The sequence below is a fragment of the Acomys russatus genome, chromosome 22 (assembly GCF_903995435.1).
Source record: "Acomys russatus chromosome 22, mAcoRus1.1, whole genome shotgun sequence".
Lineage (NCBI taxonomy): Eukaryota > Metazoa > Chordata > Mammalia > Rodentia > Muridae > Acomys > Acomys russatus.
Window position 1 is genome coordinate 32,728,748 of NC_067158.1, and position 13,701 is coordinate 32,742,448.

At 36.2% G+C, this 13,701-nt stretch overlaps 1 protein-coding gene across 5 annotated transcripts in view; it reads right to left on the minus strand.

Annotated features, from left to right (window-relative positions):
• Positions 1-12,036, minus strand: part of Rab28 (RAB28, member RAS oncogene family) — a 76,959-nt gene extending 64,923 nt beyond the window's left edge. For all 5 annotated transcript variants that reach the window (XM_051165295.1, XM_051165296.1, XM_051165293.1 and 2 more), the window contains exons 1-3: positions 11,769-12,036; positions 7,490-7,586; positions 2,163-2,251 (exon numbers count right to left, since the gene is read on the minus strand). In XM_051165295.1, coding sequence (XP_051021252.1) covers positions 2,163-2,251; positions 7,490-7,586; positions 11,769-11,843 — 261 coding nt within the window. In that variant the 5' untranslated portion in view covers positions 11,844-12,036. The remainder of the gene's footprint in view (positions 1-2,162; positions 2,252-7,489; positions 7,587-11,768) is intronic.
• Between the last annotated feature and the right edge of the window lie 1,665 nt (positions 12,037-13,701).

Below are 13,701 nucleotides of genomic sequence, written 5' to 3' on the forward strand. Positions count from 1 at the left end.
ATCTATTTTAAACATAATCAGTTTAACAAGAGAGGAAAAGGGCTAGGGATGTTGCCCAGTATGTGTAAGGCTGTAGGACTGATGTTCCAGCATCACAGAGGAAAAAACTTTAAACAACTGCAAAAAAAGGACCAAAATAAATAAATAAATAAATATGAGCTACAGCTTTAAAAAGTGAATGTGCCTAAACTATCAGGTCATATAATCACAAGTATAAATGTGAAACAAAAGCAAAAGACTTTGTAGAAGAAACAAGATAATGCACAAAAGACAAAGAAGAAAGGCTTACGAATCAAACAAAAGTGAAAACACCTGCCTCTAAAACTGTCACACATGATTCAAAACCCTGTCTTTCTCATTAATACTTTACAAATTTTCTAGAGTAAATAGATTCAATTTTCCACAGTAACTGATAAGAGCCAAACTGTATAAAGTACTGTCTTTACCCTACTGTTTCATTTTTTACAAGAAACATAGTTTCACTTAACCAAATTATGCTTTCTATACTTAAGACATCAAACTCTAATAAAGCACTTTGAACATTTAGAGATTCCTCTCATGCCTCATGATGATGAAGAAACTGCAGACTAAAACCAGAAGCACAAGCGAAAACAAATAGTCCATACACAGTCCTATGTAAGAGCTCAGTAAGTGTCATGCACTTCTTCAGCTGCCCACAAACACACTGCTTCAGCAGACAATGACATAAACAGAATTACTGCATTCCTACAGTCTCTGTCAAAACAGAAAAGGCAATCTGCCAAAGCATTAAAAAAGTGATTATTCTTCACTGGGTATCTTTAAAGTGGAGTAATTTCTAAAGAGTCTTGCTAACACGTATATTTTCTATTTGTATAATTTTATTTAAAACATAAATTATAGCCAGGCATAGTGGTTCACGCCTGTAATAACAGCTCTTACAAGACTGAAGCAGAAGGAGACTACTTTGAGTTTAAAGTCAGCATGGGCTACAAATGAGATGCAAACTAACCTGGGTCATAGAATTAAATCTAGTCTTTAAAAAATAAAAAAGACACACATATAAATTATATCTGTTACAAGTTCAAATTACAAAAAAAAATTAGGCAAATATTCAAGTGTCATTTCTACATAGATTTTCCTCTGAAAAACCTGGGCCATAGAATTAAATCCACTCTTTAAAAAAAAAAACACATACACACACACAAATATAAATTAAATTTTATCTGTTACAAGTTCAAATTATAAAAAAAAAATTTAGGCAAATACTCAAGTGTCATTTCTACATAGAATTTCCTCTGAAAACAGTTGTTATTACACTATTGTATTATTCCATACATATTATCACTTGTCTGGTACAGTGTAAGGTTATATATATTAGTATGATTTATAATTATTTAATAAGCCAATACATAGGTCAAATAGACAGATATGTAAATTATCTTTTGTTCCTTCCAACAATATTTCTCAATATATTTCCTTCAATATTTTTCATTCAGTTTACTGACAGTAACCATACAATCACATCATTGTATTTATTTAACTAATGACAGTAAAATTTAGCAAAATAAGTATGTGAAAGGTTTAAAGAGTTTTCCAATTCTCACCAAACCACTGCAAATGTAGTCTGGAAAGAATAAAACCAAATGACTAGCACATATAAAATTAATCTCTACATATCAGTTAAAAATCAAATTAGCAGGCTACATGTGGTAGCCTTTATCTTTAATGACAGTACTTGAGAGGCAGATGCATGCAGACCACTGACTTGTAGGCCAGCCTAGTCCACCCAGAGCTATGCAGTGACACTCTGTCTCAAAACAAACCAAAAATAAAAAATAAAAATAAAATTAGCCATCTAAAGAGATGGCACTGACTGCTTTTCTAGAGGACACAAGTTTGATTCCAGACGCCACGTAGCAGCTCACAACCATCTAGAATTCCAGTCCCAAAGAATCCGACGCCCTCTTCTGCCCTCCTTAGGCAGCACATGCATGTGATGCCCAAACATAATGTGCAAGCAAAATAAGTAAAATTAGTTCACCAATTTTGAAAAATCCATAGACATGAAATGAAAGTAAAAAAAAAAAAAATCTGTGTTTATACATGTATGATTGTATACTGAATGTTTCTGTAAGTAAAGTATTTAAAATATTAGGTTAATCATAGAATTTACGTCATACCTGTGCTCCATAGATGTATTTATCCAACATCTTGCCACCTATTGTCTGCCCTCCTATATCCCAAACTTGAAGAGTAACATTCAAATTTCCTAGAATATAAAAATAATATAAAATAGGGATACAAAAGACTAACAGTCCAACAACTAAGCACAGTATGACAGAGCAGTAAGTAACAATGATAAACTCAAAGCCAATTTGCATTTTGTTCTGCATGGTTACATAGTCAGGTATTTAAGACTGAAAACAATGTACACTTTACCCCATATTCTACATAAACATCGTTATAATTTCACTAATGTAAAATAAAATCTAGTGCCTGGCATGGTGATGCCAGTCTTTCATGCCAGCATTCCAAGAGACTCTCCCTGAGTTGCAGGTCAGTCTGATCTACACAGAGGTCCAGGACAGCCAGGGCTTCATAGTGAGACCCCGCTCACAAGATGAAAATAAGATCAATAAGATGCTGTATGAATTAATTTACAAAACTTAAGCCTTAAAAAACGACCTTTTTTTTATCAGAGAATGAATCAATATAAAACACATGTATAAAGAGAAAGAAAAATCCTTTTAAAATAAAGATGGAAGTTTTATTCACAAACCTACCCAATCACTTATGAACTGTGCTGTCAGTTCTGAACTCTGTGTGCTCGAAACAGACTATAAAAATGGACTCAAAATTTCAATTCAAATGAATCTTTAATTTGAATGTCAGCTATTATATGTAAAAGTAAACACATTCAATAATTGTATACTATATTTAATCTCTAATATACATGTGTTAGAACTCTATTTAAAGACCAAACAGTGTTTACAAACAAAGTTTATTTCTAAACTTTATCATTCATATCTGTACAAAGTGTGGCAATTGAAACAAACTATTGTGGGTCCTTGAAAGCCTTCCTAACAGTGTAATGTCCTTCCCTATGCAAGCATTATGAAAGCATCCAAGAGGAGTAAAAGGCAATCTCTGAAATTCACTTATGCATTTTATAAAATATTGGCATGAACAAAAATTTATTAAATAAACTTCTCTTAACAATACAACTAGTTATTAGAATATAAAAGTCAAATACTCTATACAATGTATATTAGTTGGACATTCCAAACTTTTTTCTCATAAAGTTATACTGTTTTCTCCAAAGTCTGAACTGGTACACTTGGAATGATCCACAAATTTTTAAAATTTTAAATGAAAATTTAGAAGCTGAAAAAAAATTATCTCTCTTCAAAAATAAAACATTTTAAAAAGACAAATTTTTAAACCAATGTAAAACACTAAAATCAGAGAATGCCTGTTGCACCATTTACTATACTGCTGAAAAGAAACACAACAGTGAATTAATTAATCACCAAGGTTTTACACTTCAGCTTAGTGGACTTGTATTACAAGATTTCCATTATTTAGATGTGGATGTGTTCCATCTGCTACAGTGCAGGGATGTCCAGGAGGAACATCCATTAGCACTAATGAGGGCTACTGAAGTTCATCGCCGTGATCGCTGCCACACACACAGCTCCTACGTGTTGAGTAATGACCAAAATGTTCTTAAAGCTCTATGAATTTGAAACCCAAATACCAAAGACTAAGATTTGGCCAACAGACTGTATAAAACCAATTTCTTAAAATTCTAAATTACATGAAAACCAGAGCTAAACTCTTCTTTTCTGATGCCATCTCAAATCAGGTGGGAACAAGCGAACCGTCACTAGAGATGTACCATGAGGTTCTGAAGCCTGCGTTTCACTTGCAAAGCTGCAGTCCTCGATTTACAGCAAAAGACAGCTCTCCCCAGTAGTAATGCTCACAGAGTAAGATACCAGTCCACACATTAACAATTACTAAGTATTTAATCCTATTTCTTCAAGGCCTAATAATCCCTACTGCTTAACCTAACAGCCAGATATGATGCTTTCCCCCCTCTTCTGCTTACTTTTCATTCTGATATCCAGGGCCTCTCTGAATTACACATTATGAATATTTCTGCTGTAACTTCAAGCACACTCTCTCTGTATGCTTCCAAATTCTTGTGACAGTCTCTTATGCAGCTAGCTCAGATACTCAACTGTCTGCCTTCTAGACGATTTACATTCATGCATTGAAGGTACTTTTAAAATCTTTATCTTTCTGTGTTTTCAGGTCTATTTAGTTGTTCTACGTTGATAATGACAATATGTGATGGAGATTGATTTACATTCAGAAATTTAGATGCACCAAGATAAGAAAGATGTCTTCTTCAAAGCTGTCAAATACAAATAGCCAAAACACTACGAATATAACATTTATATAATTCCTGATTGTGTCACGGTTCTTCCTGCCATAGGTAATTTACTGTATATATGTGTAATAATATAAATGCATATGTACAAAAATAAAATAATTAAAATAAAAAAACAAAAAAATATTTATCTTTCTGAATAAATATTTTTTGTTATTTGCTTGCATTTTATTTTCTTAAGATATTGATTCCAGTGACTAATAAGTAAAATTCCCCTAAGATTATTAGGGGGACCTAATAACATAACCTTGCTTGCAAAGAAGAACTAGCAAAAAACAATTACTATGGATTATGCCTTCAATGAGAAATACTGAAGTCACAGTTATTTCATATACTTAGAAAAATACTTTAACATTTACATTTTAATTTTAGACTTATTAGTACACAGTACTAAAAATAAAATGGATACTTTCTATCTGAGGACCAAAATTAACCTAAAGCTGTGATTCACACTTATTTTCATTTATGTTTTTGTAAGCACATCATGTGAAAGCCATTATATTTTCAATATGATACAGCTATAAAGCTATAGAAGGATGTTCATTAATCAATATAGTGTTTTCTAAAACAAAAATCTATCTAAACCAAATTTCCAACAAATAAAGAACATTAAAGAAATTGTCAGCATTCTAATCTCAAATACTGTACTGCTATACAATCCTTGTCCTCTGTAAGAAATGACATATAACTAGGAAAAAAGATTAAATGAAGCAGCATTTATATTAAAAGATAAAGTACAGGTAAGTTACATCTGTTATGAGTCAAAGCCACAACAGGGACTCAACAGTGACCTTATATAAGTACACTTGGTGCCTTGGTTAACCTTACTTAAAGTGCTGCATAGTCTTGATGGAACTCAAAACACAGGACTGCCCACTGCTTGTGCCAAAGACTCAGAAATCCTTTTCACAGTAGAGCGCTGTTTACTGGACTGTACCACGAGCTTCCTGAAGATGTTTTGACTAAGGCTCTTAAGAAGCTCTATCAGCAGAATCTCTGACTAACAGATACACTATTTTAAGCAGCAAAAGCTGCACAGTGGTTGCATCCAGACTATACAGCATACCAGATCATGAAATACTAAAATGGATGAGTATTAGCAAAGTAATGACCCTGAAGAGGTGCATGAAGAAAATGTGAATAAACTAACAGGGAATTTACAGCCCTAACAATGTGACTAAACTCATAACAAATATTAAATCCACGTGCTATGCTACATTACTATAAATTTTAAAAAGCTTCTTGTATTTTTTCAGTTAGCAAATGATAAAAATACTAATCATCATTCTTAGACAGTACAATGAGAGGACATTGGCATCAGAGTGTGCAAAGTATCTTATTATAGACAACCATAATTTTATAATTTTATATTAAATCAAAATATGCTGAAATGATTTTTCAAAGTGAAGTATCTGTGGTAATTTTGAATCCATTATGTAGCTAAAACTGTCTTCTAAAAATATTGATAACTTTTATAGAATTCTGCTCATCAAACTTCATCAGAAAAATTAAAACATATTCATTAAAAGCATACGTTTCCTAATGTCATTTTTAACCTAAAGACTTTCTAAATCTAAACATATTACAAATTTGTATTTCAAAATATCCACAATTTTTTACAAGGTAGTCACAATTTTTGAACTCATAACATTGTGCAACAGTTCCGAAATCATCACAAATATATATAAAATGCCCAAAACTACCCTTTGTTTATAATATTAATATTTGGGTCGTGTTTTGTTCCTTTACTTCAGCCTTTCTACTAAAAAATTAGAAAATTTAAACAAAAGTAATGAGGTAAATTGTTGCTTTGACTAATTAATCATTCCAGGAAAATAGCTGATAACAAAATACTGTATTGAGGCTCCCTGCATCCAACAACTATCATAACTAAGACAGGCTGGCATGACATTTTCAGTCTTGAATACTGGAAGAGAAAATATAAATGAAATAAAGAGCAAACTATATACTATGCTTCTCATTAACCCTCTGAACAATACTTGAGTACGGAAAAATTAGAGCTCAGATGTGTCTTTTCTCATGCTACATCACCTAATCCACTCTGGACTGAGGCACAAACATAAGCCATCAAAATATGTAACAGAGGATAGTAGTAACGAGACATAAAGAACCATCTCCAGTTACCAAAAGCTTTCCTTAACTGCTCGCAAATTTTCAGAGAGTTACCAATTGATGAGCATTTGAGAAGGGAACTAATTCTATTAATACTGAACTTATCCACATTTCAGTATACGAATCTGATATTATAATTCATAAGAAAGACGGCAATGGTTTTAAAAATCAAGATAACTACTTTTAATAAATTATTTGAAACATGTCATTTAATCATTGAATTTAATGGGATACATTTTAAAGCTCCAATTGTTCAGAAACTATCCTAACACATAAACCACTCTTTTTGTGTTATTATTTCCCTGTACTTCCCACAAAATGTGCTGCAACTGGCATCTAAATAGTTTCTTTGCATGGTGAACTGAAACATCGTGAATGCTCAAACTGTATTTTTATGAGTGCCTAGGGACCCTAAATTTTAGTGGTCTATTAAATGCCAGCAATTTCATGCTGCCTTGCATAAAACAGCATTCACATATTAGAGCACAGAAGTTCCATAGCTACATTATACTTCTGTTCCAGCTTCAAAACAAAAAACTGAACAGAAGCTAATCAAAATAGTATTTTAAATCCTTCTCCAATCTTTTCACATTTAATTAATACAATAGCAGTTAACAAATGTATAGCATTTGATTTTTTAAAAGTCTTCTGGAATTTTATAAGCAACTATTGTTTATCCTCAAAAAAAAAAAAAATGCAGTTGCTAGTAACAGCTATGGAATAGGGGAATGTATAAACTTGTTCTTACCCCAGTGGACAATACACTGTCACACTAGATGCTAATGATAGCTAATTTCTTGTACATATTCCTGAGAGACTCGTGTAACTTCACACAGGCAAAGTTTCAGAGTCTCTTACCTAGTAAGGTTGTGCTATGAGTGAGACTTAGGCAATCTCGTAGGTTTTATAGACTCTCACCTGGTAAAGTAATCCTTCTCAAAAAGAAATCCAGTCCTATAGTCTGCTTGTACTGTTTCCCAAAAGTCTCTTGAGCAAAACACGTAGCTAAGGAGGTCTAAAAAAACGGATGCACAAAAGAGCAAAATTAATTTCTTTATTGAAAAGATAAGACCACTGCTAAACTTACTAAGTAATCTTAACATTTATACTCTAATTAATCCAACAAACAACCGCTAGCAGCTCTAATTAGTTACAAGTGTAGAGACCCACCCTCACCATGAAAACTGGACTTCCCTACAACCAGCAGTGGAGACAGCAGACTAATCCAATCAGCCAGAGTTCATTAAGTACCCTGGTTTTCAAGCTCCTTCTCCTTGATGGAAATTAGACAATATGATTAAGATCTGAATTTTGCATATTTCTTCAATAAAATTTCCAGAGAACTCTTTAAGTTTCCTTCTAAGGTTATATGCTCTGAAGGTAGCTGTACATTAATAAGAAGCAGCACTGATTAGGGAAGAGAAAGCTGCTTGTAGATGTTTGGTTTTCCTACAAGAAACATTGTGTTCATTTTTTTTTTCTACACTTAGGACAGGAAAAATAACTATACAGAATCGTCACAATAGTATCTACCATTTAAATAAAAAGGCTAATATTATGAGACTAGTAGGAAATGTGCAAAATAAAGATTCTTTATCTGAAGATAGTGCTAACAAGTCACAAGATAGTATAAACAACAGATATTCATGCACTTTTTAAGTAAAAGCTCTAAGTGTCACTCAAGGATTCCAGGGCTTTCTTTTGGAGAGTCATTTCTTATCAAAGCAAGAGATCCTTCTAGTAACAACCGAAACGACTTCAAGCTCAGAATGAAGTGGATTTGAAATGCACTGCTCTTATTTGAAAGCCTACCCAAAGGTAGAGGAAAGGAGTTTCACTAACAGGCTTCAGGACAGGATGTTAGAGTTTTAAAAAAAGAAAAAAAAAACTTGTTATATTTTAAAAGTCAAAGTTTGAAGTCAACTCTTAAAGAAAACTAGGATAGTTTCCAAGATAGTGCATTTTAGTTAATTATGTACTAAGAATGGAAGTTCTAAGGAACACTTGGCCATATTTCAAGTCCTTTTAGGAAGGTGAGTTACATTTCTTTTACACACTGGCCTATTTTCCCACAAAGGACAATTTGCACACTCTAACTCCTCCAAATTCTTTAGTATTCCAGAAATGTAATTATAATAAATTTCTAACATTTTTGCATCAAGTATTCATTGAGCATTCCCACATGAAAGTGTTCAGCAAGACATTTAGAAATAAACTCACATTTATTATATCATTGAAGCATGTAACAGTATCAAAATGAGAAATCAGAATAAAAGAGGTAAGTATTTGTTTTTCAAAGACCTTTTGGTTTTCAGTCAGCTTTGATTATTCCATTGAGCCTGGGAAGCACAGAGCACCAAAGGATCTGAGAAGAGGCTTATCGATCTAGAGAAAAATGCCATTACCTGCATTACTGCAAGTATTTCAAATGTTTCACATATGAATGGTTAGAATCTTTCAAAGCCAAAGAAACAAGGCATATGTAAGAGCATAAACTTGAGGTATTTTTTCACTTTCATTTAAGATACTCAAATTTTACTATTTTATATTCAGTAATATTCAGAAATGGACACAAGTGCAAAACAAAGCCAGGGAAGAAAAACAACAAAGCAAATTTTATTTGAAAAATGCAATAATGAAAACTAATACTTCATTTACTAACATATATATTTGGAAAATTTCTGAGTAAAGTTATTTTCTTAAAAACAGGATTTCCAGATTTGTAAAGCCTTGCTCTCAAAAATCCAAGGCAAATACATGCCTCAAAATCACAAGACTTTCAAATTTAAAGTAATAAACTGCTGAATGTCTAGGTCATAAACCACACACAGGCTACTAATCTAGGTTCTTAAATCATCTGACATTTTGGTATAAAAATTAGAGAATCACCTGGATCTGTGGGAGGCACTTCGTTTCTCTCTGGCTCTTTACCCTTAGTGTCATTTTTCATATTCAGTAATTTCTTACAAGTTATTATATAAATATCCTTCTTAAAGTTAGCAACCAGTTACCATATCTGAAATATTCCTATTTGGTTGCTGATGTACATATATTCAGGGTGTTTGTGTTGATTTAGGAAATATTCTTTATCCAAACTATATATTGAAATGATACCAAAAAAGTATCATTGTCTTTATTATGACACCAAAGAGTATTTTGCTTCAAAAAAAGATCTTAAAATGTGTAATTTAATTGAAAATATGAAACAGAACAAGAAAGGCTTAAAAACACATGGTACCAAAGGGATAAACTAAATATCTTTTCCAGACTATTACTGGTCTTCCCAGTGCTGTTCTTTATTGCTTTTGCCTTTGGGTATAAAAATGCTGAGAGTTCAAATATTACAAATATTACAAATGGTAAAGAGTTAATGAGGATACAAATAAGAATGAAAATGAGGCTGAGTTTCATTAAAGAAAGGACAGCAAAAGAAGCAGGATGAAAAGGGTGGTGTTAGTAATCTGAGAGCTGAATGGACTGTTAAAAAGCTTGCTATAGTAATAATGCAACACAGCTAAGGTTCCGGGACTCGTTTCACAAAATATATAGCTGGAACAGTTATGGTATTTTAAAATACATTACTTATGAGGATAAAGCACCATAATAAGAAAATCACTCATTCTTCAGGACAGAATGATAACATCAACTCAAACATACAGAAGAAAAAAAATTATACGCTGTTCAACACTGGACAGAACCTTAAACAGAGGTGAAAACTAATTACCCTAAACTAGTAACAAAGGCAAAATAATGTATGACTGTCTAAATTTTAAAATATAGATATAAAACTATAAATAAATTTCAGTGTGTATTAAATATTGGCAGACAAATGAGCAAAAATTTAAAGAAATATGATAAAAATATCAATTATTTTAGATATTGGATGGGATATGTTTAAAATTTAAATATAAATATAATAGTAGACTTAATAGGTAATTAGGGGTCTTCTGGATAATAATATTATGAAGGGTCATGGTTTTAAGTGGAAAGCTCAGCTATTCACTGAATGCAACTGAATTTACGAAATAAAAACATGAAGTGGCCTTCAAAAGAAAAGCTAAGTAATGAAACCTAAAAAATAATCTAATTTGTTGTTGAATGAAACTTTAGAAATAATGTTCATGTACAGCAATTTGCTTATTTCAAACGTCTAAGTGAACAATATTTCATACACTTCCTAGAGCCAACTTCTGCTCTTTGCTCAAGAATATAATCATAGTGAATTGTTTTCTTCAGGATAGCACTCTACAGCAAAGTATCCTGGGAAAACGAAGGAATTAACAGACGCCTCCAGATTTTGCAGAAGAATGAAACCTTCCGTAGCTGCCCTACCTAGCAACCCAAATTTCAGAACCAAAGCACGAAGTGTGTGCAGAACTTCCTTCCGGGAAGGATGCAAAAGCCATCACCACGGAAACCAGGTCCACCTGCATCAGTCACAGAAGCGGGAGAAGGGTTCCCTAAGACACTGCACTGGAATGGGCCCAGGAAGAGAAACTTTAGCTACCTTCCCCCAAGAGCGTGATTGCTTTTGACTGAAGCGACAGGTGTCAGGGCGCCCAGACGTGGGGGCATCACTTTATTTGGAAGGTAAACCCCAGTCCCTCGAGGACACCTAGGGGACCAGGCATTGAAGCAATCAATGTTTATCCCATTACAGCTCACAACTTCGGGTCCAGAACTCCTGCCTAAGAGGAAGGGGACTAACTGCCTGAGGGTATTCTCCCGCGCGAGCCCATTCGGTCATTCAGGCAACCAACGGTCACAGAAGGCTAGGTTTTAAGGAAGAAGTCCTAGTGTCCCCTGGACATCTTGCCCGCCACGGGAGCTCAATAAATACCTTCTGAATGAACACCTGCACCGACAGGTGCTAAGGATGGAACTAGAGTGAGATAGGACACTAAAAAGGCAGCGCTGAGATGTAGGGAGGACGCCCGGCCAGTGCGTCGTCCCCGTGCGTGTATGTTTTTTGCAGTGACCCGCCCCAGAAGTTTGGTCCTGCCCGGCGGGTGGCAGGCACGCGCACAGGGCGCAGGCGCGAGGGGGAAGGCCGCCGCCAGAGGCGAGCCAGGCCAAGTCCACGGGACGGAAGCGGAGGACGCCGAGCTGGACAGCGCTCAGCATCCCGTGGGCCCATCAAGCCTGGCGGCACCATGGCTTCTGCAGCCCAGACCTCTGGGCCCGACCGAGGACTAACCTTCCCGGAGGTGCCGTCCCCCAGCACGACGATTTTCAGTTGCCGGTCCTGGCTCTCCTCCTCAGAGTCTGACATGGTGTCCCGGGATGCTGGCCCACCCTCAAGGTGGAGGACGGGAAGGAGGAGACCTCCGGGGGCGGGGGTGAGAAGACCAGCAGGCACTACGAGTGGGCCCCCCGCCCCGGCGTCTCCTAAGGCCTGAAGGAACCCAGGGAGAATCACGCATCGGTCGCCATCTTGCCCTCCTCCCCTCCCGCCGCGGGGCCCCGCCCCCTGAAGGCTCCGCCCCCGTGCGTCACTCCTACGACGCCCCGCCCCGCTCCAACCATCACGCTGCAATGGGGGAGAAGGAAAATGCGGTCCGGGCGTTGCGGTGTGCTCGCGGAGGGCATTGTTAGGAGACAGAAGCAAGCGTGTTTTTATATGGAAGTGAAACCACATTGGATGAAAGTATCTCTCGGGAGTCTGTCCTCCTTTCTTGTTTCCATGCAGTCTGAAAACAGAACTCCCATCAGTGCTTTAGTCCAAGGGGGCGGGGACATGGCGAGGTTTGGTTGCCATGGAAGCCTGGAGTCTAGGAGAAGCACAGGGGCGGGGTCTGTATCTGAGCAGCCAAGGACGCTTCGGACTGCGCGCGCATAGGATCGATTCTGAGGCGCCTGCCGAGCTAGTGGAGCAAAAGGAGGTTGTCGTCTTGGAGTGACCTGGGGCCCTTGTGCTGGGTCCTCTTTTACCCTGTAACTCTTCGCGTTCCTCTCAACAGGCAGACTCCAAAGTTCATTAGGAAGGCAGAATTGCGTGAACTGGGTGCCATCCTACTGGCCACACAGCCTTCACCTGTGGGCCGGAGAACCCTGGGGCCCCATGAAGTTAAAACAACCTTCCTCAGGAGGATCAGCGCATCTTTTGCCCTTTTCACACTCAGGATCTCACAAGTGTAGGTTGCTGGAGGAAAACTGTTGTGTATGAAGTTGCTTAGGATGGTGCCGCTATATAAAATGAAACTATAGTTTTGTATTTTAAAGATCTGCGACAAGTGGAGAAGGTTTAAATCAGACTTTAAAAACTTAAAGCTTTTTTTTTTTTTTAATCAAAAACGGGAAAGATGATCTTGTATGGATAACTAATAAAACTAATCCACAAACTATAAAAATATTGTTGTGGATTCTCAGGTACAGTGTTCATGACAGGATCACGTACTAGACCCCTTCCTTCAAGGAATAAACAAAAGGTTTTGAGAAGAATCTCAGGCATTTTATGAAATGAGGTATCTTTGCAACTGCATTGCCGACTTTAACATCTTTTCAGTCTTATACACACTGTATTTTAATACCGCCCCATTCAAGGAGTGTGTTCATGCATGAGACACCTATACTATAAATTGGTAAGATCTAGTCCTTAGAATAATCTCTCCAAGGTTCTCACTGCAAATTCGAATTGTATTGTAATACTTCTGCTCTGCCATGAATTTCTTCTCAAATCAAACCAAAACTCCCCACTCTGTGGATGTTTAAGGTAACTCAATAATGCTTAATTTGTCAAGTAGTATTGAGTGTTGCTTTCTTCACAACTCTTCTAAGCACTGAGGACATGAAGTGAACAAACGTGTGGGACTTAGTCTAAAAGAAGAGTGTAGTGGGCTACAAAATGGTCAGATAAAGATGTGAGAGCCTGCTCGGCAAATAGTAACCTATTTAGAAGAAGTAACTTTCAGGTGTGGTTGAGGATCTTGTGGCCAGAAGGCTATCATGCAAGACCCCGTTCATTCGCATATATCCTTATAAGAACAAACTGGAATCTGAGTAGGCTCAGATGGAAAAGGCAATATAACCATGAAAACAGAGATGGCAGTGATGCAGCCACAAACCAAGGAATGCTGGTGGCCAGGAGAAACTGGCAAAAAGACAGAACAAATTCTCTTGTGGAGCTTTCA